At 33.4% G+C, this 25981-nt stretch overlaps 1 protein-coding gene across 1 annotated transcript in view; it reads left to right on the top strand.

Annotated features, from left to right (window-relative positions):
* The window catches only part of ASCC3 (activating signal cointegrator 1 complex subunit 3), a 349769-nt gene that overhangs the window by 300390 nt on the left and 23398 nt on the right, over nucleotides 1-25981 (top strand). The window contains exon 37 of the mRNA XM_055329663.1: nucleotides 22105-22329. Coding sequence (XP_055185638.1) covers nucleotides 22105-22329 — 225 coding nt within the window. The remainder of the gene's footprint in view (nucleotides 1-22104; nucleotides 22330-25981) is intronic.

The raw sequence follows: 25981 nt of genomic DNA, 5'->3' as shown, positions 1-25981 counted from the left end.
TCAGAAGAAAGAATTCCACTCACTTTATTTGAAACAAAATGTAGGGTAGTTCATGCTTAAGAACATTAATATAACAAACATATGAATAATTATGCTCTTCTTTATTCTGTAAACCTCTATAACAAAATGAAGTTATTATAAAGTAATAACTTACAATATTGTTTTTAGTTTACAACCTATATAGATGTAACATGTAAAAGAATAATAGTAATAAAAAGAAGGAGAAAATAGAATTATATAGGAATAATTTCTTGGCATCTCATTGTTATTTAGTACAAATCCAGAAGGGATTTTGATAAGTTAAGATGCGTATTTTAAACCCTAGAGCAGGTACTAAGAAAATAAAATACAGAGTGTACAAAATCATTAGAGGAATTAAAATGTTACACTAGAAAATACTTATGTAATGTAAAAGAAGGCAGAAAAAGAGGAAGAGAGGAACAAGAAAGACATGACAAATAAAAAGAAAGATGGTGGATATAATCCAACCATATCAATAATAATATTATATATGAATGGAGTAAATAATACAATAAAAAAGAGATTATCAAACTGAACAAAATAACAAGATTCAACTACATGCTATCTACTGGAAACATACCTTACAATTAAAAATACAAATAGGTTAAAAATAAAGAGATAGAAAAGATACACCATGCAAACAGTAACCATAAAAAGGCTGGACTGGGATCCCTGGGTGGCGCAGCGGTTTGGCGCCTGCCTATGGCCCAGGGCGTGATCCTGGAGATCTGGGATCGAATCCCACGTCGGCCTCCCGGTGCATGGAGCCTGCTTCTCCCTCTGCCTGTGTCTCTGCCTCTCTCTCTCTCTGTATGACTATCGTAAATAAAAAAAAAAAAAAAGGCTGGACTGTAGTATACTAATGTTAGTGGTTATACCAATATCAGACAAAAAAGAGTTTAAAACAAAAAAAAAATCAGTAGACACAAAAGGGAGCATTTTATAGTAAACTTTATTATTATAATTTCTCATGAAATGTTATAAGACTCAATTCAGAACTTCAAAATTCATTCTATGAGGCTAGCATTACCAAAACCAAAAACACTACAGAAAAGAAAACTATAAATCAATATCTCTGATGAACATAGATGCAAAAATTCACAACATAATATTAGCAAACTTAATCTGACAATATGTTTTAAAAATAATTCATGACAATCAAGTGGTATTTATTCCTGGGATGCAAGGATGGTTCAATATTTGCAAATCAATCAACATGACACTTCACATTAACAAAGGAAAGAATAAAAGATCATGTCAATAAATGCAGAAAAAGCATTTGACAAAGTACATTCTTTTTAAAAAAAATTATTTATTCATTTATTCATGAGAGACACAGAAAGAGGCAGAGACATAGGAGAGAGAGGAGAAGCAGGCTCCATGCAGAGAGCCCGACACAGGACTCAAATCCCAGGACTCCAGGATCACACCCTGAGCCAAAGACAGATGCTCAACCACTGAGCCACCCACCCAGGCATCCCAAAGTACAACATTCTTGATAAAAACTCTCAATAAAGTAGGTTTAGAGAGAACATAATTAGCATAGTAAAAGCCATATAAAAAAAAAAAACATAGCTAACATCACAGTGGTGAAAAACAAAGCTTTTCTTGTTTTTCAAGAAAACATCAAAAAACAAGACAAGGATGTCCACTGCCACTAATTTACTCAGCATAGTCTTAGCTGCAGCAATCAGATGAGAAAAAGAAATAAAATGTATCTATAAGGAAGGAATAAAACTTTCACTATTTGCAGATGACATGGTACTATATGTAGAAAACCATAAAGACTCAACCAAAAAACTACTAGAACTGATAAACGAACTCAGTAAAGTTGGAGGACATATTAATATACAGAACTCTGTTGCATTTCTATACATTAATAATGAAGTAGTAGAGAAATTAAGAAAATCTCATTTACAATTGCACCAAAAATAACAAAAAATCTAGGAATTAATTTAACCAAGGATGTGAAAGACCTCTCCTCTGAAAACTGGAAAACGTTGATGAAAGAAATTGAAGACGACACAAATGGAAAAATATTCTGTGCTCATAGATTGAACCGATATTGTTAAAATGTCCATAGCAATCTGCAGATTTAATGCAATGCCTATCAAAGTACCAACAACATTTTTCACAGAAGTAGAACAAATAATCCTAAAATCTGTATGAAACCACCAAAGGCCTCAAATAGCCAAAGCAGTCTTGAGAAAGAAGTACAAAGTTGGAGGGTATCACAATCCCAGATTTCAAGATATATTACCAAGCTGTTGTAATTAAAACAGCATGATACTGGCATAAAGTAGGCACACAGATAAACAGAATAGAGAACCCAGAAATAAACCTATGCTTACACAGTCAGTCTACAACAAAGGAGGCAAGAATATGCAGTGGGGAAAAGACAATCTCTTTGACAAATGGTTCTGGGAAAACTGGACCACTTCCTGACATGATACACAGAAATAAATTCAAAATGATTTAAAGAGCTAAATGTGAGATCTAAAACCATAAAATTCCTAGAAGAAACCATACTCCATAATTTCTTTGACATTAGCTATGAAAACATTTTTTTTAGGTATGTCTCCTCCTCAGTCAAGGGGCAAAGCAAAAACAAACTATTGGGGCTACACCAAAATAAAAAGCTTTTGCACAGAGAAGGAAACCATCAACAAAATAACAGGGCAACCTGCTGGATGGGAAGAGATATTTCCTAATGTTATATCTGAAAAGAAGTTAATATACAAAATATCTAAGGAGCTTACAACTCAGCACCTAAAAAGTAAATAATCAATTAAAAATGGACAGAAAACCTGAATAAACATTTTTCAAAAAAAAAAAAAATGGCCAACAGAAACATGACAAAACACTCAACCTCACTAATCATCAGAAAAATGCAAATCAAAACCACAATGAGATATCACCTTTCACCTGTCAGAATAGCTATAATCAAAAAGATAAGATATAATAAGAAATAGTAAGGATGTGGACAAAAAGAAACCTCATGCACACTGTTGATGGAAATGCAAACTGGTGTAGCCATTGTGGAAAACAGTATAGACATTCCTCAAAAAGTTAAAAATAGAATTACCTTGTGATCCAATAATTCCAGTACTGGGTATTTATCCAAAGAAAATGAAAACGCTAATTTGAAAATATATATGCACCCCTACATTTATCACAGCATTCATTACAATATCCAAGATACTGAAGCAACCCAAATGTCCACTGATAGATGAATGGATAAAGAAGATGTGGTATATATTCCATTGTGTGCCTGTGTATACATAATATATACACACAATGGAATATATACCACATCTTCTTTATATTTATATATTATGTATACACAGGCACACAATGGAATATTACTCAGCCACAAAAAAATATATGAGATCTTGCCATTTGCAACAACATGGTTAGACCTAGAGGTGTAATGTTAAGTGAAATAAGTCAGAGACAAATACTGTATGATTTCATTCATGTGGAATTTAGGAAACAAAATTAACAAACAAAAGAGCAGACTCTTACATATAAAGAACAAACTGGTGTTTGCTAGAGGGGAGATTAGTGGAGGGCCAGGATGGATCAAATAGAAAAAGGGGATTAAGGATACACTTAACATGAAGAGCATTGAATAATATGTGGAATTGTTGAATCACTCTGCACCAAACCAATATAACACTGTTAATTATACTTCAATAAAGAGTCAATTCACCAGGAGATAAGAGCAATTAAAAACATGTCAAAAATCAATGTCTCATACAGCAAAAGCTGGCAGAATTAAAGAGAGAAATAGTTCAACAATAATAGATGGAGACTTCAAAGCTGAACTTTTAATAATGGTAGAACAACTAAATTAAGAATATAGGAGATGTGAACACTGTAAACCAACTAAACCTAATAATATTCCACTCAACAATAGCAAAATAAACACATATTCTTCTCTCGTGCACTCTAACATTCTTTTAAATAGACCATCTAATGGTCCTTAAAACAAACCTCAGTAAATTTAGAAGAATTTAAATAGTAAAAACTGCTCTCTGACCACAGTGGAATCAAAGTATAAATCAATAACCAAAGGAAATTTAGGAAATTTACAAATGTAGAAAGTAAACAACACACTTCTAAATAACCAGTGGGTCAAAGAAAAAAATCACAACAAAAATTAGAAAATACATTCAGATGAATGAAAAGAAAAATACATTATATTAGTATTTATGAAATTGAACTAAAGGATTTTTTGGAAATTCATAATTGTTAATGCCTATATTAAGGAAAATCTCAAATTAATAACCTAACCTTCTAGTTGAAAAAGAGAAAAAGAGAAAAGCAAGCAGAAGGAAACAGAATAAAAATTAGCATTGAAATCAAAAGGGCAATAAGAAAACAGCAGAAAAAAAATCAATAAAACCAAAAGCTGGTTGATTCTTTGCAATGGTCTACAAAATTGACAAATCTTTAGCTAAACTAATAAAATAGGATATTCAAGTCATCACAAATGTATAAGGGAATGCTATAAATAACTGCATGCCAAACAATTATATAACAGTGGTGAAATGGACAATTCCAAAGAAGACACAAACTATCAAAATTGACCCAAGAAGGAATACACATACACACACACACATACACACACATAACAAGGAAAGAATCTGAATTATTAATTTTAAAACCTGTCATTAAAAAAAGCCCAGGCTCAGATGTGAATTCTATCAGATGTCCTAAGAGTTATTACCAATCTTATACTATTTCTTTCAAAAATATAAAAGCAAGAACACCTCTCAACTCTTTCTATAAGGTCGGTATTACCCTTACACCAAAACCAGATGAGGACATCACAAGAAAAGTACAGACTAATGTTCCTTGTGAATGAATACAAAATTCCTCAACACAATGCAATCCAAATCTAGCAGCAAGTAAGAGGATTATACACCACCATGACCCAGTGGAATCTATCCTGGGAACGCAGGGTTGATTTAACATCCAAAAGGCAATTAATATAATTCACCTATTAATAGAAAAAAAAAGGCACAAATCACATCATCATCTCAATAAACACAGGAAAAATTTTATCAAAATCCAACACCCTTTCATGTTGAACACATGACCTCAATAAGGTAAGAAGAGAACTTCCTCAATCTGACAAAACGCTTAGAAAAAAACCCACAACTAGCATCATGTTAAATGATGAAAAACTGGATACTTTCTCTCCAGGGTCAGGAACAAGGCAAATTATGTCCATTCTAACCATTTATATTCAACATTGTACCAGAGACTCAAACTAGGGCAACTAGGAAGAAAAAATATTAAAGGCATCCAATTCGGAAGAAAATAAAAATTATTTTTATTTGCAGATGAAATGACCTTGTATATAGAAAAGCCTAAGAATTTATCAAAGTACTATTAGAGTTAAAAAGCAAGCTTAGCAAGGTTTCAGGATTCAAGATCAATATACAAAAATCATTTGTATAGATATACACTAGAAATGAACAATATGGAATAAGTTTAACCAAGGAATAAGTTTAACAGTTTAACGCTGTTGAAGGAAACTGAAGATCCAAATAAGTGATGAGATATCTCATGTTTGTGAATTGGAAAACTTACTATTGCTAGGTGGCAATACTCTCCATAATCATCTACAGATTCAACAAAATCCCTGTCAGAATCCCAAATGACTTTTTGGTAGGAATTGAGAAGTTTGTACTATGATTTGTATGGTAACGCAAGCAACCCATAATAGCCAAAACAATCTTGAAAAATAAGAGCAAAATTAGAGGACTCACATTTCTTGATTTCAGAACTTACTACAAGGTGAGTATAATCAGAATAGTGTGGAAGTGGCCACAGGATAGACATCTAGATGAATGAAATAGAACCAGAAGTCCAGAAATAAATGTGTACGTATGACCGATTAATACCATGGTGCCAGGAGAGTAAAATGGAGTAACAAATAACCTTTTCAATAAAAACTATTGAGATAATTGGATATATACATATAAAGAAATAAAGCTGGACTCCTTCCTCACACCATACACAAAAATTAACTCTAAATTGATCATAAACCTAAATGTAAAAGCTAAAGCTATAATACTCTTAGGGAAAAAAAAACGTAGTTGTAAATTTTCCTCTTCCTGGGTTAGGTGATGGCATTTTACGTAAAACACCAGAAGTGCAAACAAGAAAGAAAAGGAAAAAGTGGACATATGGGACTTTATCAATAAAGCTTTTGTGCTGCAAATGATACCATCAGAAAAGTGAGAAAATAACCCATTGAGTGAAAGCTTTGCAAATCATATATCTGATAAAGCACTTACATCTAGAAAATATAAAGAACTTTTTATCTCAATAATAAATAGGTGGCTCCATTAAAAAATGGGCAAACGATCTGAATAGACATTTCACCAAAGATGTACAAATGGCCAGTAAGCACATAAAAAGATGCTTGACATCAACAGTTTTTAGGGAAATGCAAATCAAAACCAATTCATACCCATGAGGGTCATTATTATCAAAAGGACCGACTATATAGCAAATGTTAGTTGATATGGAGAACTTGGAATGCTCATACCTTGCTAGTGGAAATGTAAAATGGTGTGGCCACTTTGGGAAAAAAAGTTTGGTTGTTCTTCAAAATGTTAAGCAGAATTACCATGTGACACACCGTTTTCATTCCTAGATATATACCCAAAGGGACTGAAAAATTTCAGACGGAAACCTGTACACAAATGTCTGTAGCAGCATTATTCATAATAGCCAAAAAGTAGAAATGAGTAGATGTCCATTTACCAATGACTAGATAAACAAAATGCGATATATCCATAGAATGAGTAACCATTGATTCTCACAAGATAGCTCTACTACTCATTGGTTTTCCCCCTTGTTGTAGAATTTTCTCAGTAGTTCTCTTGATATTGTTTCTTGAAATTTTAAAATAACTTTTTTAGCTTAAGAAAAAAAATGCACTCCTAAACATGTAGTTACCATAGTCTGGGGAGAAGAAACCTTTATTTGGTTTTACCATCCTCCTCAAATTACCATCCTATTTCCTTTCTTCCATTCACTGACAAAATAAAAATCAGTATCTCAACCTATTTCCATTTCTTTTCCATCCGTTCATTCTTTATGTCCTATAATCTGGATCACTCTTGTTTAAACTCTTCTTCAGAGGTCCTAATTACCCAGTGCTTTGATATCCTTCATATCTTTGATATTTTGACATTTGACAACATCATTTACTTCTTGTTAATAATCTCTTTATTTTTAAGAATGCACTTTCACATTTTATCGGGTTCTTTTTCTTATAGTTAACTGGCTCCTCTTCCTGTACCTACCTCATAGTTCTGCAAACTGTGAATGTGTGATATAAATTGCCCTCCTTAATGCCAACCATAAATTGTTTATATATCAAAATAGACTGCTTTCTTCAACATTTATTATGCAGTTTGAATGAAAATTAAAAAGCTATAGTGACAGAACATTTTCAGTATTTTCTCCTTTTAATCTATAATCCTTGATCACAAGAGTTACTATTTTAAAGAGAATTTAACATTTTTATTTGAGATATAATCAACATACAATATTAGTTAAGGTGTACAAAATAATGATTCAGTATTTGTGTATATTGTGAAATGATCACCATAATATCTCTAGTTTATATCTGTTCCCATACATAGAAAACTTTTTCTGGTGATGACTTTTAAAGTCTGCCTACCTTTAGCAACTTTCAAATATGCAATATGGTGTTATTAACTATAATCACCACGCTAAATATTGTATCCCCATAACCAGCTCCTGTCTGGATTCTCATCACTCCATTCCTATACAGTCTCCTAAGTGATCATCTTACTTTAGTTTCTCCCTCCTCTTTAATCCACCCAACTCATCCCTGCCAATTTATCTGATTTAAAGGACCATTTCTGCCCTTAAAAATCTAAACTTAATTAAAAAGCGTTGTTTCCTTAACCTAGTTATCAAGGCCTTCCTTTTTACCATACAATCCATTAGGCTTTTGCAAATCCACCTCCCCCTTTCTCCTGATGAACCTTACTCTCACCTTTAAACATACTGAATATATACTCAGCTTCACACCTTTGCTTATGATTCCCACCTGGACAATGTGTCTCTAACATTCATCCATCCATCTTGCTTTAGCTCCCTCTTAAAATATTCCATAATTCAGAATTAGCAGTTATTACTACTTTTTCTAAGTTCAGGACACCAGCATTTATTTCACCCATTTGTCAGTCACTCCTGTATTGTGATTATTTCCTGTATATTGGCCTATTTTGATATTTCACTTATAGATTTGTTTAACTTTTTGTGTATATATTTTTTTCTTTCTTTTTTTTTTTTTTTTTTACTAACTCCTGGAAGAAGAATATTCAGTAGACATTAAATAGAAGTGTTTTAATGTTTCCACTTTGGGTTATATTTTTGTTTTACTATTTCCATTTGTTTGTTTTGTGTGTGATAGAATCTCACAGCCTATAGAAAGGCAAATTATAAAGAAAGCCAATAATAAATATGTGAAGTTTTAAAGGCAAAAGCAAGATAATAAGAAAACTTGTTTAGCTTTTAAAAATAGATCGCAAAGTGTGACATTTAACTATACCCACATACTACATATTGCTACTAATTTCACTTATTCTCTTTTAGAATTCAAGCATGACAGCCTCAAAATTTTATTTTTTAAGAGAAATTTCTAAATATTGTTAAGCTATAAGACATTTGTATTACCTACTCAAAAACTGAGGAATTTTTTTTTAAGTTTCATCAAAGAGCATTTTTTAAGGACTTAGCTATAAATCCTGGGAAATAGAAGTTTCTGATGGAATTCTTACCACTGAAATTATTTTAAGCATAACAAAGTTACTGGTATCCACTATTGAAAGATCCCTTAAAATCCAGCTGTCAAGCAGGTGGTCATTCTTAGAATGGAAAGAGTAAGATGTTCTTGTTCTTGTTTTTGTTCTTGTTCATATTTATTTTTTGCAAGTGATTCTGTGCTTGCCTTAATTGGTTGAAGGCCAAACATAGTCCCTAAGTTTAAGACATTGATACAAATCAGACATATACACTCACATAAACCTTAAAAGGAAACTTACATACATAGAGCAATTATAATTATATCCATCAGTATTTACATTTTTGTTATCTGCTTACAATAAAATTATTTGATACTTTTTCTTTATGGAGCAAATTGTGTACATGTTGGATAAATATTTTATCATTGCTTAATTAACTAGATCTTAATTTTATCATTTTCCCATAACTTTTATAACCAAGGGCTTTTTTTACTTTTTTCTTTAACCTGGAATGTTTTTACGTTCATTCCTAGTATACATTTTACTGAACTTTGAGGTCATTATAAATTACAGATAAGTCTACTTTATAGCAGTCTTTTAGTTTAGAGATTTATTTAATACAGTAGTAAAGTATTTACTCAGTTTGAATAATTTTAATAAATCTACAAATTGTATTAGAAACTTTATATATTTGAGTTTTTTAAAAAATTCATACATATCACATTTAGTTTTTTAGTATATTAATGACTAAGAAATAGGTAATCTGATATAATAAAGATAAAAATATGGGGCATATTTTCTTATTCCTTAATGTATCTAGACCTGGCTTGGTAAATACCAGATTATTTTTCAAATATTGTTATAAAATGTATACTATACCATTAATTAATATTTCAGAAGGGCACAGAAACTAAACTGGGACCCTATCAGGGAAATTTACTGAAATGGTTTTTCTACAGCTTCAGTGGCCAAAAGACAGCGCTGGAATGTGAGAAACTAATTTTGGTTTGTTTTAACGCCTCAGAATGTTACAAATTAATCAAGTGCTACTTAAAGTCTAGAACTCATTAACTTTATAAGTTTTACTTTTCCCATGACAGAGATTAAGTTATAGCATAAAGCTTCTTTAGTGTCTCACATTGATCAGGTTGCCGTCCCCACCATACAAGGGCCCTCCTACCTGCCATTTAGTGAATGTAACGTAGGCAGCGATGTGTGTAGTGACATAAAAGTACTAGTTTGCCCTTACGCAACACTTACACAAGCCACGCATGAACCCATTCTGTTGCTTACCCCTGCAATTTGTTTAGGTACAGCAAATATACATACGTATATACATATACACCCACTCAAACAACATCCACTTATGCATTCACTAAAGAAAAAGCCAAAGTAGATTGTAACAAGTTTCTTATTTTAAGAAATCTAACAGATAAGTTGTACAGCCAACGTATTTAAGAGCCACAGGATATGTAAGACTTTTATGTTGAATAAAGCTACCAGAGCCCTAACTAAACCCAAGTGCCAGCCAATCACTGAAAGACATTTCTCAACAGTGTAGATATGCCACATGTTCTTGGGAGAACAAAGTAAGTTAGTGATAAGATGGTGTGAACAAACCATTGTGTAAGAGTATATAGCCCCAAAAACTTAAAATCAGTGTAAATATACAAGCAAAATGTGGTAGCTTTACATTCATTTTTTTAAAATGTTTTACTTTATGTGAAGAGGCTGAGTTTATGGCATTTGTAGAACAAAATGAGATTTGTAGTGAAAAGGGAAACAAAATAAAATCTATTGAGTGAACAGCAGGGCCCATTTGATGTGATTATGAAAGATGTTTCTTTAGTCTGTTTTTTCTTTTGCAATCTAAAAACAGTAGCAGAGGGTTGCAAGCAGAGTTCATCATAGGTTGTCAATCACTGTCATTTAACATTTGCAGGGGAAGATGTCTTTATTCAAGGACAGCTGGGCAAATCAGAGACACAGATTTGCAGTTAGTAGCCTGTCCAGCCTCCACTAAATAAACAAGGACAGGGCAGACAGACCAGCCTCTCACATAAAAATATAATGGACTCCACTGACCTCACTGCCCTCCATTCAGCTTCAATCCCAGTTGCATAAAAGCTTCACTGCCCACTTTCAATTTCCTTTAATTACCTACATGATGTAGATAAGAAAATGAACCTCACTTATAGTCAGTGATCACACACCGGAAATTAACTAGACAAGTTGTTTAAAATTAGAGGAGTAATTTGGAGGTAAATAGAGTGTCCTACTGAGGAAAAAAGTGGCTAGAAAAGGGTTTTTGTTTGCTTGTTTGTTTTTAAGCAGGGATTTTGATTATTTTACTAGCTCTGCTGATCCTAGGATTGCTGTTTTTTTAATCAATCTAAACTGAGTAAGAAACCTCCTTTGTAGGTATTCTGAAACAACCAGAATAAAATACTTGAAGGAGATAAGAGCTAAGTGGTGAAACAAACATGACGCATTCTAAAGAGCTTAGAAAAATTGTGAACTGGAATTCCAGGAATAAATGATCCTGGTTTTTGCAGGAGAGTCTGGCAGAGCAAGTGAGGATTAACTAGCAGTTGTCTTCAGTCTTCATTTCAGATTGTTTCTCGAGCCCATAATCAAAGCACGTGCACACACACACACACACACACACACAATTAAATACCAAGAATATTCTTTATCTATTCTAATAAATCTAAAATCAGTATTTTCCATTTTATTCTTGGGATTCATAGCACTTGAGTTTTAATTAGAAAATAGGGAAGTGTTTCAGAGTAACATAACTGTAATACTTCTTTGGGAAAGTTGCACTAGGTGTGTAATGTAAATCATTCATTCCTTTTCCTTGTCTTTCCACAGTATTTTTTAGTTAGCTCACTAAGGCACACTGAAGAGAACATATTTCCTTATCACACACTGATGTGCTTTTGTGAACATTTAATTAAAATGGTTTTAAAAGAAACCTAATTGGAAAGTGGAGATTGAAGTCTGCAATACCAAATCTATGGTTCAAGAGGACACAATTCCTGAATATTTTACCTGTCTCTTGTAGTATGAGAACATTGTTTTTCAATTGTGTTTTTGGTAACACAATTACATAAAAATTGTATGATTACTTGTATGAAATGAATGTGCCACTACTGGTAAAGTGTCAGTAAAAAAACAAAATAATTGTGTTTCCTTGAATCATATTTAAGAATCCTAATATTTTTAAAGCCAATTAATTAAATGTTAATTTAGTTAGTGAAGTATATTTACATAATTGGCAACAAAGTTTTACAACTGAAAACTGTAGAACAAAACTCAAATTATTGAATATTAAACTCCAGCTAACATCCTTTATGGTATCAGAAGTGGGGATCATTATTATAATAATTCCTAACATTTATACCAAGTCTTACAATTTTTGAGTGTTTCATAAACACTATCCCACCAAATCTTCCCACCAAATCCCAACTTAAGGTAAGAAATTGAAAATTTAGGGAGGTTTAGTTACTTTGAGAAGGTCATGTAGCTTACAAATGGCAGAGCTGAAAATCCACCTGTTGTATCAGTTCCTAAATCCAGTGTTCTCTCTACCACCTTACACCATCTCATACCACCCTCATGATCTACAACATTTCTGAGGGGATTATTACTTACTACATTCTTTGGGTTCCCCTTTAATTCAAATACTGGAAGCAGAAAAGGAGAGGATCCTCAAAGGAAGTAACTACTTTTGATGAGACCTCAGTTATGGAGAATTCTTAACTACAGAAACTATTATTGGTTTGATATTTTATGAATATTTATAAATTAAATACCAACTCCTTTGAAGATCTCAAAAACATCGCACATCTCAAATTTAATTATGAAAAATACATTACTTATCAAAAGCATATATTAAATAATAAATTCTATGTAAGCATTCTAGATTTCTGTGTTTTCCTCTAATAAGTCAATATCTCTTTTCGCAATGCAAGTTTGAACCTTAGCATATCACTCCTAACATTCTTTATCAAAAAAACATATTTTTTTACGTTATTTCAGTCAAGTCTTAAATTCCTCAAAGTTACCTTACCTGACCCACTGTTTTTTGAACCTCCCTTCCCTTATACTTCCCCTCCCTTATACTTCCAGTTGTCATTTTACATTATTTGTGGTCAGTTCTGATTAAGGTTTAGCTCCTCCACTGGACTATAAAGCTTTGTGAAGGTAGGCGATCATGCCTCTGGTTTTATTCACCATTGTATATCTAAGTACTTAATGCGTGCTGAATAAAAATTAGGTAAACAAATGACTCAGCATACTAAGACCATGTCTGTTGTAGTAATACATTATTTACTTTAATAAAAATTAAAATGTATAGATTTTTGCCAAGAAATTAAAGACTCCTGAGTTTAGAAAGATTGCTTCGTGCATTGAGAAATGCCACCCTTGCATTAAATTTTTTAGTAAGGTCACTGTTTTGGGGTAATACTGCAGTAAAGATCTGATGGTTCCCTTATTAGAAGATCTCTTTTCTGCGCAATATTTTTTCCAACTTAAAATGTACTCAGCTGTTAGCAGACTCATGTGATACTGATACTGCTGGCAGTTAGCAAATTCACAATCCTACTGAAGCAGGGGATTAAAGCAATAAATCAGGTAATTCAAGGAGAATTGGCATGGTTTGAGAACAGTGGAATCACATCTTACATGGAGTTTAGATTCTAAAGTAAGCAAATACAACAAAAAGCACTGATGATCAAATTTACCTGAAAAAAACCAAAAGTACGTTGAGCATGATTATAAGTCATCAGTTCTGTTCAGTTACACTGCTACTCTGTGAGTTCACCAACACTAATTTTTCCTTTAGCATTGGAAGAGATCATTGTTTCTTTAATCTAGCACCAAATGAAGGAGTTGGTTTTCATTAGAAGTCGTGCTTTATGAAGATGTCTATCACGTGCATCTTTGGATGCTAGAATCACAGAATACAGAAAGATGTTCACACTTAACAGAGGTATTTGGGAACTAAGATTGAGAAATGCCCAGTTTATGTTGTTAATTTGCCTCTGTCTCTCTCTTTCTCTGTCTCTCCCTCCATCTCTCTCTCCCTCCCTTCTGTTTGTGCATAGCAGGGCAGTGAGAGAGGGAGTATATAATCAAATTTGAACAAGACTGTACCGAGGAGAGTAGATGACTTAGATAATACTATTAGTGCTTTTAGCCGAATTCTTACTTTCTGTATAATTTTTCTTTAATTGAACTATGAAAATAATTTGTAAGCCTAATCCTGTTTCCTACATATTCAAAACCTAGAAAGCCAATTCAGTTTGCATTATTAAAATAACTATTTGATTTTCTTCTGCTAAAAGATCAGAAGTTGTATTTAATGAATAGTAGAAAGAAATCTAAATATGAATAAAATGTTAGACCATGAAACAGGTTTAAAGTTGATTTCTTCTCCTTCCACCTTTACCCAGCTATCTGAATTATTGCCTTTTTTTCCCGTTTCTTTAAATGTATTTTGCATGCTAGACTGAAAGCTCCTACCCACTGAGTGTTCCCAACTTCTCTGCTATTAATAGCATCATCATTCTCTTCATCCCTGAGGCTTAAACCTCAGACCTCTCCTTATCATATTATTTTTTCTGCATGGAACGCAAGGAATCCCTCTCCCTCTGTCCTCTCCTACAAATTGTTCTAAGCCTAGAACAAACACTATCTCTTTTGGGAAATTTTCCAATACACCCAACTCACTCCAGTGCTCTTCTCTGAATAATAGTATTTTATTTTACACTCAAAATAATTATTTATATAAATTTTCCCCCAATATTATTTTAAGTTCCTTAAATGTAAAAGGTCATGTTTTAGATTTCTGAGCCATCTTCTTTCTTATATGCTATTCATTTTTTGTTAACTACTTGGCAAGCCTAGAATAGGTGGATAGTCATTCATTGGGATTTGGATGGAGCCCAGATATTATATGAAGATGAATCAGCCATCACGTGATGTTGCTTTAGTCCTGAAATCACCTGAAATCAAAAATAATATAACCGTCATGTATAACTGGTCCTTCTTTAGCAGATGACTTCAGAGAGAACAGGCAGGAAAGAGCTGAAATGATATGTGAAAGGAAAACCAACATGACACATAGGGGCAAAAAAATTAGTAATTGCTGATATGTCAGCATACACTTCTTAAATGAAACAATCCAAAAGATGAAGATAGTGTTAAAAATAGTGTGGGTTAGCTGTGATTTTTGACGAATACATAGCAAAATAAGATGAAACATGATTTTAAAATATTTATCTAGTTCAGTTAAACAATATTTCAGATATTCATTTAAAATTTTTTTTCAATGTACTATATTGAATCAGTTGAAGTTATTTTTAAACATTTTTTTAGCCTCTGGGACTCATGATTTTCCTTTCCACTATAGGACCTTTGTATATACTGTTCCTAGAACACTTTTCACTTCTCTCTTCATCTAGTTAATATCTGCTGATTATCTCTGTCTTAGCTTATCTGCCTTTTCCTTCTGGAAGCTTTTATGACCTTCCTAACTCTGTCCGATTTCTTAGCTAAAAACTCTCATGCTTCCATGTTTCTTCTTCATAGTTCTTGTCACCTTATCAAATTTGCATTTATTTTTGTGATTGGTTAAATATTATATGTTTTTCTCATAAGGCAGATAGTCAACAAATATTTGTTTAAAAGAATTTATTCCATTTAGTTTATGAAATAAGAATTTGACTATTAATATCGTCTGAATTTTTGTCATAAGGATATAACTATCTTTTTAGTAGTCTTATAATATATTCTTAGCATACAGTGAAGGCATAGGTTTCTGAAATTGTAAGTCAAACAAGAAAAGATGAAAACCTACATGGGTAGTAGAATACTCTGTTTCATATTATTGAATTCCAAATAATATGATTGTCAGGGGTTCATCACACAGTTTTATTTCTTAGGCAGGAATTCTGTGCCTATCAAATACAAATCAAAAGTTATCTCATACCCCTCTGTTAGCTTTAAATCCCTCCCCTCCCACCCTGACCCCTTCCCTAGACAATCACCAGTCTGTTTTCTGTCTCTGTAGTTGAGTTTGCAAATCCTTGAGTATGTACTGTGTTTTGGTCTGGCTTCTTTCATCATAATTATTGCAGATTCATCCATATTATCATAAGTATCAATAGATTGTTCTTTTTATTGCTTGGTAAAATTCCATTGTATGGATCCATTGTATAGTTATAATTGGTTTATCCCTTCATCTGTTGGTGAGCATTTAGGTTTTTCCCTTTTTTTTTCCCCTCTATGCATAAAGCTATTATCAACTACTGTGTACGATCTTTGTGTGGATATATGCTGTCTTTTCTCTTAGGTAAATCACTAGGAATGGAATAGCTGGATCACATGGTAGTTCTATGTTTAAATTTTAAGAAAATGTGAAACTGTTTTCCTAAGCAATTGTAACATTTTAAATTCCTGCAAGCTGTGTAAGAAAAGTTCCAATTTTTCTCCATTCTTGCCAGTGCTTGGTATGTTAGTCACTTAAATTTTGGCTATTATAATTTTTGTTTTCCTAGTAATTAATATTTCACATCTTTACATAAAGTATCTGTTGAAATCTTTGCCTTGTTTCACTGGGATGTTTGTATTTCCACTTTGAGTTTTGAAAGTTTATACATTGTGTTTAGAAGTCCTGTATTAGATAGGTGCTTTGCAAATGTTTTCAGTCTATAGCCTATATTTTAATTATCTTAATGTCTAAGAACAGATATTCTTTAATTTGATGAAGCTCAATTTATCAATTTTTTTATAGATCATGCTTTAAGTTATCCTGCCAAAGAAATCTTTTCCTAACTCTAAGGAGCAGAAATGTCTTTCTGTTTTTCTTCTGGAAGTTTTATAGTTTTAGATTTTATATCTAGGTCTATTACACATTTTGAGTGAGTTTTTTATATATAGTACAAAGTAGAGTTTGAATTGTTTCATTTTGCTTTATTTGGGTTTGTTTGTGGGTTTGGTTTTTTTGTTTTGTTTTGTTTTGTTTGCATGTAGATGCCCAATTATTCTTGAAAAGACTATTCTTTCTCTGCTACTTTGCCTTTCACACTTTGTCAAAATTTGGTTGTCTGTGTAGTTATGTGTTTCTTTCTGGACTCTGTTCCAGTAGAACACTTTTGATTAGATTAAGCTTCACACTTAAAGTCTTGAAATCAGGGATGCCTGAGTGGCTCAGCAGTTGAGCCATCTGCCTTCGGCTCAGGACGTGATCCTGTGATCCCGGGACCAAGTCCCATATCCGACTCCCTGTATGGAGCCTGCTTCTCTGTCTGCCTCTGTCTAGGCCCCTGTGTCTCTCTCTGTGTCTCTCATGAATAAATAAATAAAATCTTAAAAAAAAAAAAAGTCTTGAAATCAGGTATTATTAACTCTTCACCTTTTTTTCTTTTAAAGATTTTATTTATTCATGAGAGACAGAGAGAGAGAGAGAGAGAGAGAGAGAGAGAGGTAGAGACATAGGTAGAAGGAGAAGCAGGCCCCCTCCAAGGAGCCTGATGTAGGACTCAATCCCAGACCCTGAGATCACGCCTTGGGCCAAAGGCAGACGCTCAACCACTGAGCTACCCAGGCATCCCTTCAACTTTGCTCCTTTTCAGAATTCTTTCAGCTATGCTAGGTTTTTTGCATTTCCATAAGAGTTTTAGAATCAATTTGTCAGTTTCTACCAAAAACGTCTACTGTGGTTTTGATTGAGATTATATTAAACCTATAAATCAGTTCTAGGAGAATTAAAGTATATCTCTCCAGTTAGTTAGGCCCTCTGATTTTTCTTAGCAGTGTTTCATAGTACACTTTGCAGTGTACAGGTGTTTCATGCTTTTTCTTCAGATTCACCTCTAAGTACTTCATATATTTTATGCTGTATATTTTTTCATTTCTGATTATTTCATTTCATTATTCTGATATTATTGGTTGCTGATATACAGAAATGCAATTATACAATTAATATTTGTACATTAGTCTTATCTTCTGCAACATTGCTAAACTCACTCTATTTTATAGATTCCATTGGGTTTTCTATCTTGATGATCATACCATCTACAAATGAAGGCGGTTTTACTTCTTCCTTTTCAATCTGGGTTTCTTTTATTTGTTATTGGATTGAACTGACTGAAAATTCTGGTGCCATTTATTACAGAAATACAAAGAGCAGATATTCCTTTCTTATTCCTGATCTTAGGGAGAAAGCACTCAATCAGTTATTGTTAAATATGATATTAGTTGTAGGTTTCTCAGAGATTAAGGTACCCTTCTTTTTTATTTTCTGAGAGCTTTCATTAGGGATAGTTAGATTTTGTCATTTTTTTTTTGCATTAAGTGAGGTGATTGTGTTTTCTTTTTAAGTTTATTAATAAAATGAATTGTATTAATTATATTGATATTTAAATATTAAAAAATCCTTCAGTCACTCACTGCACTCACATACTTGGACACTCTGTTGTCAGGCACATACACGCTAAAAAATTGTTATGTCTTCCAGGTGAATTGACCCCTTTGTCCTTATGTAATTCCCTTCTTTTTCACTGATAACTTTCCTTGCTTTGAAGTCTGCTCTATCTGAAATTAATATAACTACTCTTGCTTTTATTTTGATTAGTGTTAGCATGGTATTTTTCTTCATCCACTTACTTTTAATCTATATGTGTCTTTATACTTAAAGAGATTTCTTGTAGACAACATATAGTTGGATTGTGTTTTTTATCCACTCTGACAGTCTCTTTTAATCATCTAGATCACTGACAATTCAAAGTGTTTACTGATATAATTGGATTCATCTACCCTACTTGCTACTATTTTCTATTTGTAGCCCTTGTTCTTTGTTATTCTTTTTGTTTTCCACTCTTTTTCTGCCTTTTGTGGTTTTAATTGAGCAATTATTTGATTTCACTTTCTCCTTTCTTAGCATGTCAGTTAAACCTTATTTTTTTGCTTCTTTTAGTGATTGCCCCAGTTTACAATACACATGTACTACCACTCCATTTCCATTTTCAGTTAACATACTACTTCACAGGTAGTGTGAATACTTTATAATAACACAATAGTACTTATTCCTCAATCTCATTTCTTGTATCATTGTTGTCATTCACTTCACTTTAAATATAAATATATATAAATATACATATATACACACATAAGCATATAGATGTAAGATATATACATAAACATAATCAAATACATTGTTGCTATTATTATCTTGAACAAAGTGTTATCAGGTCAGTTAACAATAAGAAAAATAAAAGCTTTACTTTAGGGCAGTCCCGGTGGTGCAGCGGTTTAGCGCCGCCTGCAGCCTGGAGTGTGATCCTGGGGACCTGGGATTGAGTCCCACATTGGGCTCCCTGCATGGAGCCTGCTTCTCCCTCTGCTTGTGTCTCTGCCTCTCTGCCTGCCTCTCTCTCTCTCTCTGCCTCTGAATAAATTTTTTTAAAAAAAAAGGAAATTTAAAATAAATAAATAAAAGCTTTATCTCCACTTATTCCCTCTTTCATATCCTCCTTTATTTTTTTAAAGATTTTATTTATTTATTTGACAGCATAAGCAGGGGGAGCAGTAGGCAGAGGCAGTCAGTGGGGCTCAATCCCAGGACCTTAGATCATGACCTGAGCTGAAAGTAGATGCTTAACCAACTGAGCCACCCAGGCACCACTCTCTTTTCTTTATTTAGATACAAGTTTCTAACCTATATTATTTTCCTTCTCTCTAAAGAACTTATAATGTATCATGGAAGGCATGTCTACTGACAACAAATTAACTCAATTTTTTATCGGAGAGAGTCTTCATTTCTCTTTCACTTTTGAAAAGTAACTTTATAAGGTACAGAATTCTAGGTTACTGAGTTTTTTCTCTCAACACTTTAAATATATCATTCCATTCTCTTCTTGCTTGCTTGGTTTTTGAGAAGTCAGATGTAGTTCTTATCTTTGTTGCTCTCTAAGATGTATTTTTCCCCTGGCTTCTTTCAGGATTTTTTCTTTATTTATAATCAGAGTTTGAAGGTGATATGCCTAGGTGTAGATTTTTTGGATTTATTCTGCTTGGTATTCTCTGGATCTGTGGTTTGGTGTCTGACATTAATATGGAGAAATTCTCAGTCATTATTTCAAATATTTCTTCTGTTTCTTTCTGTCTTTCTTCTTGTTCTGGTATTCCCATCATGTGTATGTTATATCTCTGGTAGTTGTTCATAGTCCTTGAATATTCTATTCTGGTTCTCTCAGAGAGAGAACTTTGTTCTCTTTGCTTTTTAGTTCTTGAAGATTCTATTGATGTCCTCTAGCTCAGTTCTTTTCTTAGGTATGTTCTGTCTACTAATAAATCCATCAAAGGCGTTCTCCATGTCCATTATAGTAATTTTTGTTTTTAGCATTTCTTTTTGGTTCTTTCTTAGCATTTTTATCTCATTTTACATTGCCCATCTATTCTTTTTTTTTTTTAAGATTTTGATTTATTTGAGAAGGAGAGTGCATGAATGGGGGAGGGGCAGAAGGACAAGCAGACTCCCCACTGAATGTGGAGCCTGACTCAGGGCTTGATCCCAAGACCCTGAGATCATGACCTGAGCCGGGATCAGATGTTTAACCAACCAAGCCATCAAGTGCCCCATCCATCTGTTCTTATATGCTGCCTACTTTATCCATTAGAGCCATTAGCATATATTAGTTGAGTAGCAACTAATTATAGTCGTTTTAAATTCCCAGTCTGGTAATTCTAAAATCTCTGCCATGCCTGATAATTCTAATATCTTTGTCATTCTGGTACTAGCTTTGTCTGTTGAAATTGCGTAGGTCTTTTTGTTTTGGGGTTTTTTTTGGGGGGGGGATGGGGGGCATTGTTTGTTTTGCTTTTTGATATACCTTGTATTTTTTTCTTGATAACCAGACATAATGTACTTTGTAAAAAATAATAATAATGCTATAAATAGGTCTTTAGTAATGTGCTGACGAGGTTGGGGAAATATGCTATAGTTCTGTGATTAGGTCTCGATCTTTTAGTGAGCCAGGCCTTAGGACCATGAACTTCACAAGTGTTTCTCAGGTTTTTTTCTTTCCGCTTAGATGGGACAGGATGACTAAAAAATGGCCAAAGTTGAGTATTTCCCTTATTCCAGGTCAATTAAGCTCTAATAGTACCCTAGCAGGTTAGACTCTGGTTAACTAGTTTCTCGAGTGTAGGCCTTGTTAAGAACAAATTCTCTGGCATATTTCAAACTGGAAACCCCCTGCTGGAACTCCCTGCTGGAAGCCCTGGCCCTTTTCGCTCTGATACTTCCCATGGGAATCTGGTCAAGCTCCTGGATGTAAACTTCAAATATTTTTGGACTCCCCCTAAGGTTGGGTCTTCCTGGAGTTTTAAAGTCTGAGTTATTTACACTGATCCTCCAATAATTCAACAATACAGCTCAGATTTCCTTAATGGTTCTTGGTGGTTTCTGCTCATGAGTATCTGCTTCTGTTAGATATGACTCCCTATATTTGCCTATGTCTCCAGTCTTAGGGGAGCAATTTGCCCCATGTCCTCTCCTCTTTTATGTGTCCAAAAAGAGCTGTTGATCTTTCAATTTGTTCAGCTTTTTACTTGTCATAAGAACAGAATGGTGACTTCCAAGCTTTGTACATGTGGAACTGGAAACTCTCAATTTCAAATCATTTTACTTTAATATAATCTAATACAATAAATTTTAAGTTAATGATGCTTCTCTTCATCCTTTCTTACCTCACCAGTCTTATCCTCAATCCTGCTGCCCCAGGCCTGCCATATTCCTTTCACTTATTCTAAAGATCTTAACTTAAATGTCATTGTTCCCAAGAAACTTTCCCTGACTCTCTAAAATAAGTAGGTCCCCAAACTGAATGTCCCTTCAGCACTCTGTACTTACCATACATTAACATTCATTATATTTTGTAGAACTTGTCTGTCCTTGAGGAACTCAGTTTCTGGTTCAGTGCTGTAACCCAGTGTCAAGCATAGTGTGTGATGCCCAGCAAGTCCCCTGTTATTTTTGTTGATTATATAAATAAAAAGAGCAATAATAGTATTGCAAAGTTCTAAGAGGCATGATTGGTTACCTTATGGTTTTCCTAAACCATGTTTTAAATGTCAGTAGTTAAGCTAGGAAGTACATTAATTACTGTACTTTTGATCCAGTACATTATTTTCTATATGTATATATATCTGTGTGTGTGTGTATATATATATACATATATATATATATGTACGTCTATTTTTTTTTCAGGATGCAGAAGAATACACAGATTTGCCAGTAAGACACAATGAGGATCATATGAATAGTGAACTGGCAAAATGTCTTCCCCTTGAATCAAATCCTCATTCATTCGATAGCCCTCACACCAAAGCACATCTCCTACTACAGGCGCATCTCAGCAGAACCATGCTGCCCTGCCCAGATTATGACACTGATACCAAAACAGTCTTGGACCAAGCGCTCAGAGTATGTCAGGTATGAAAGTGTAATACCTATATTTTCTCCCATCATTTCTGCTTCTTCCCTCCTGTTTTTCCTTACATTTAAAATATTTTATCATAGTGTTGTTGAGAAAAATCTGATGAATCAAACCAAGAATTTTCAAAGGAAAAGGTAAATATAAATTCAATAAGATGATTTCAAAGCAGCCCCAGTGGCCCAGAGGTTTAGTGCCCCCTTCGGCCTGGGATGTGATCCTGGGGACCCGGGATCGAGTCCCATGTCGGGGTCCCTGCATGGAGCCTGCTTCTCCCTCTGCCTGTGTCTCTACCTCTCTCTCTGTGTGTGTCTGTCATGAATAAATAAATAAAATCTTTAAAAAAAAAAAAAAAGATGATGATTTTAGTTATCCATTGGATAAAAAAGGAAAGTGAAAGTAAATGCCAGGTACTTTTCTAGGTACTGAGCATATTGCAGTGAACAAGCAAAAGATTGCCTACTGTTATGGGCTTTCACTTGAGATGGAAAAGACAATGTAAGTCAAGGGGTGAAAGCTGCTCTTTTTATAAAAGGTAAAAGTATAATCAAGGAAATAATGGAGAAAGATGGAAAGTGTTGTTTTGCACTACTTTAAATGTATTCAGGGACTATCTTGCTTATAAAGTAACATTAAAGAAAGAATTGAAAGAAGAGAATAAGCCATAAGATTATCTGAGGGAGCATACTCCAAAAACTATGAAAAGCTAGTGCCAGGTCTCTCATGCAGAAACTTACTTGGTATAGCCCAAGAAAAATAAAGGAGATCATTTAAAGAAGGTGGAAAGAGGCACTAGAAATGAAGTCAAGAAATAGGGAATATGGAGATTATTTTCTCAGAGAATATGGAGTTAGGTCAAGGTAGGGAGTTTGTAAACCATTAAGGATTTTGGATTTTACTTTGAGAGGCAAGCTGCTAGAGCAGTGGTCACTAATGGTTATGTTGGTTATATCTGTGAATATTTACCATATTTATTAAAACTGAAAAATCCTGAAATATTTATTATGTTATTTAAAAATAACAATAACAAACCCATTATATGTTAATAAAAATAACATGATTTTTCAGGAAAAGTAAATATTCTCCAGGACAATAAAGAAAATTAGTGAAAAGTATGGAATTACTTTACATTTTTACAAATATCTTTAATGTCTAGCTTAATAGAAGTCAGTTAGATTCATATATCTCCTTTTGCAATCAGTCTGTTATAATATAATGTTTTATGAAAAAAATATATGAAGTGTATGAAGAAAAACCAGCCTCACAAAGATATGTAGTTTGAAAAGTGAAGAAGTATTTTTATAACCTTTTCAGGTTATTGTAGATATTCTTTTCTGACACTACATGAAAACTTGACATGCAGTATTTCTTGAAGGTTAGTTGCAGTGTAGAATCTGAAACCCTACCAATGAACTTTTCATATCTTGAATGCTTTAGAGTTAGGCATGGAATCATGGCAGCTAGACCAGCTTGGTAAGTGTGAAACTGGTGAGAATTGGTTGGTTCCCTGTTTTGTTTTGATTTTTTTCTGACTTAGAATCTGCTGATGAACTGGAAAGGGGTTTTTAGGGAAAGTGAGGAGCCAAAGAGGGTTCCAGGGCTTTTTTCCTGAGCAGATGGAAGGATGGAGCTGCCATTTGCTGAGAGATGATTGGGAGAGAAGCACTCCTAAGGGATTGAGATTATAAGAGATTTGATTTTCTATATTTTATCTTTTTTGGACATTTCTGTAGTAAATTTTTTTAGCTTAGGGTGTTTTAAGATAGAGTCTGTGTATAGGGAGGTACATGGAGATACTGTATTTACAAAATTAAAGACTTGTAAATAACCTAAGTATCTTTCCAGTTATAGAATGCTATAAAATATTACAATTTCATTCTTGAATTCTATGTATGAATTCTCTATGTATGTAGAACATCTATATATGTGCACATATGCTTAGAAAGAAGATGCAAAATAGTGTCCATCAAAATGTGAACAGTAGCCATCTCTATAACAGGATTGTGAGTGATTTTTAATTTCTTCTTTATGCTTTTCTAAAATGCTTAAATGTTTTTAAAATTAGCTTTTAACATTTTTATTATCAGAAAAATACTTTATGTTATTTAAAAGAATAGGGATATTTCATAAAATAGAATAAGTACAAACTTTCAGGAATAAGTACAAACTTTCAGGAATTATTAAAGGTAAGGCTATAATAAACACATGCATTTTTTGACATCCTTTTGTAACCAACACATGCTTTACCCCTCTAGGAAGACATATACACACATATGCCACATCTTCTTTATCCATTCCTCTATCCATAAACACTCTTGGCCATTGTAGATAATGCTGCTATAAACATAGGGGTACATGTATCCCTATGAATTAGTGTTTTTGTATTCCTTGGGCAAATACTCAGTAGTGTGATAGCTGGATCATAGAGTTCTATTTTCAACATTTTTTTTAAGATTTTATTTATTTATTCATGAGAGACACAGAGAGAGAGAGGCAGAGACACAGGCAAAGGGAGAAGAGAAGCAGGCTCTATGCAGGGAGCCTGATGGTGGGACTCGATCCTAGGACTCCAGGATCACACCCTGGGCTAAAGGCAGGCGCTAATCTGCTGTGCCACCCAGGGATCCCTATTTTTAACATTTTGATGAACCTCCATACTGTTTTCCACAGTGGCTCCACCAGTTTGCCTTCCCACCACACTGCAAGAAGGTTACTTTTTCTCCACAACCTCACCAAGACCTGTTGTTTCTCTTGTTATTGACCTTAGCCATTCTGAAAGGTGTAAGGTGATACTGCATTGTAGTTTTGATTTGAATTTCCCTGATGATAAGTGATGATGAGCATCTTTTCATGTGTTTGTTGGCCATCTCTATGTTTTCTTTGAAAAAATGTATATTCATGTCTTCTGTACATTTTTAATTGGATTATTTGTTTTGGGGATATTGATTTGTAGAAGGTCTTTAAATTTTTTTCTCTTATTTTTAAATTTATAACTCCTTTCTCCACCTATAAGAAACCTCTCATTAATCAAAACATATTTACTATTTCCTCAATCCTAGCATACTCCTGGTGTCATTTTAGAATTACGAACCCTTTTTCCTACAAAAACCAAATTTACAAGCTAGAGTACTATAGTTGTGTTTTGTTCCTTTTTGCCCCTGGAAACTCAAAAGCTCTTTTTCTTTGTACATTTATACATATACATACTTGCTCTCTCGGTTTTTTCTTTCATAGATTTTCATCATGTTATTTTATAAACTTTTTAAATTTATAACACTAAATATTCTTTAACACTAATGTTTTTCTCAACATAATTTCTAATGGCTGCACTATATTTCTTCATGTGAAGGTCATAGTTTATTTAATGACTCCACTGTAGTCAGACATTGTGGTAGAATTTTATTATAAATTATTAGTTATGATCATCTTAAATATTGAGTTGGCTTTTCAGAAGCCACCTTAGTAAAAAAAAAAAAAAGTCACAAAAAGATGGCAACAAGCTTGGTATCCTAAATCCTCTCATTTCTGCAATTTATAAGATTGTGTTTAAAGTAAACATGCCAGGAAGAGAAAAGAGTATTAGGGTTGCCAATGGAAATTTGGGGAAGAAAATCAGGAGTTGGTAAAATTTTCTGTGTCTTATTGACAGTT

Source organism: Nyctereutes procyonoides, unplaced genomic scaffold, assembly GCF_905146905.1.
Source record: "Nyctereutes procyonoides isolate TBG_1078 unplaced genomic scaffold, NYPRO_anot_genome, whole genome shotgun sequence".
NCBI classification, from domain to species: Eukaryota; Metazoa; Chordata; class Mammalia; order Carnivora; family Canidae; genus Nyctereutes; species Nyctereutes procyonoides.
The sequence above is the reverse complement of the archived record's forward strand: the minus strand, read 5'-3'. Positions and strand labels throughout refer to the sequence as shown.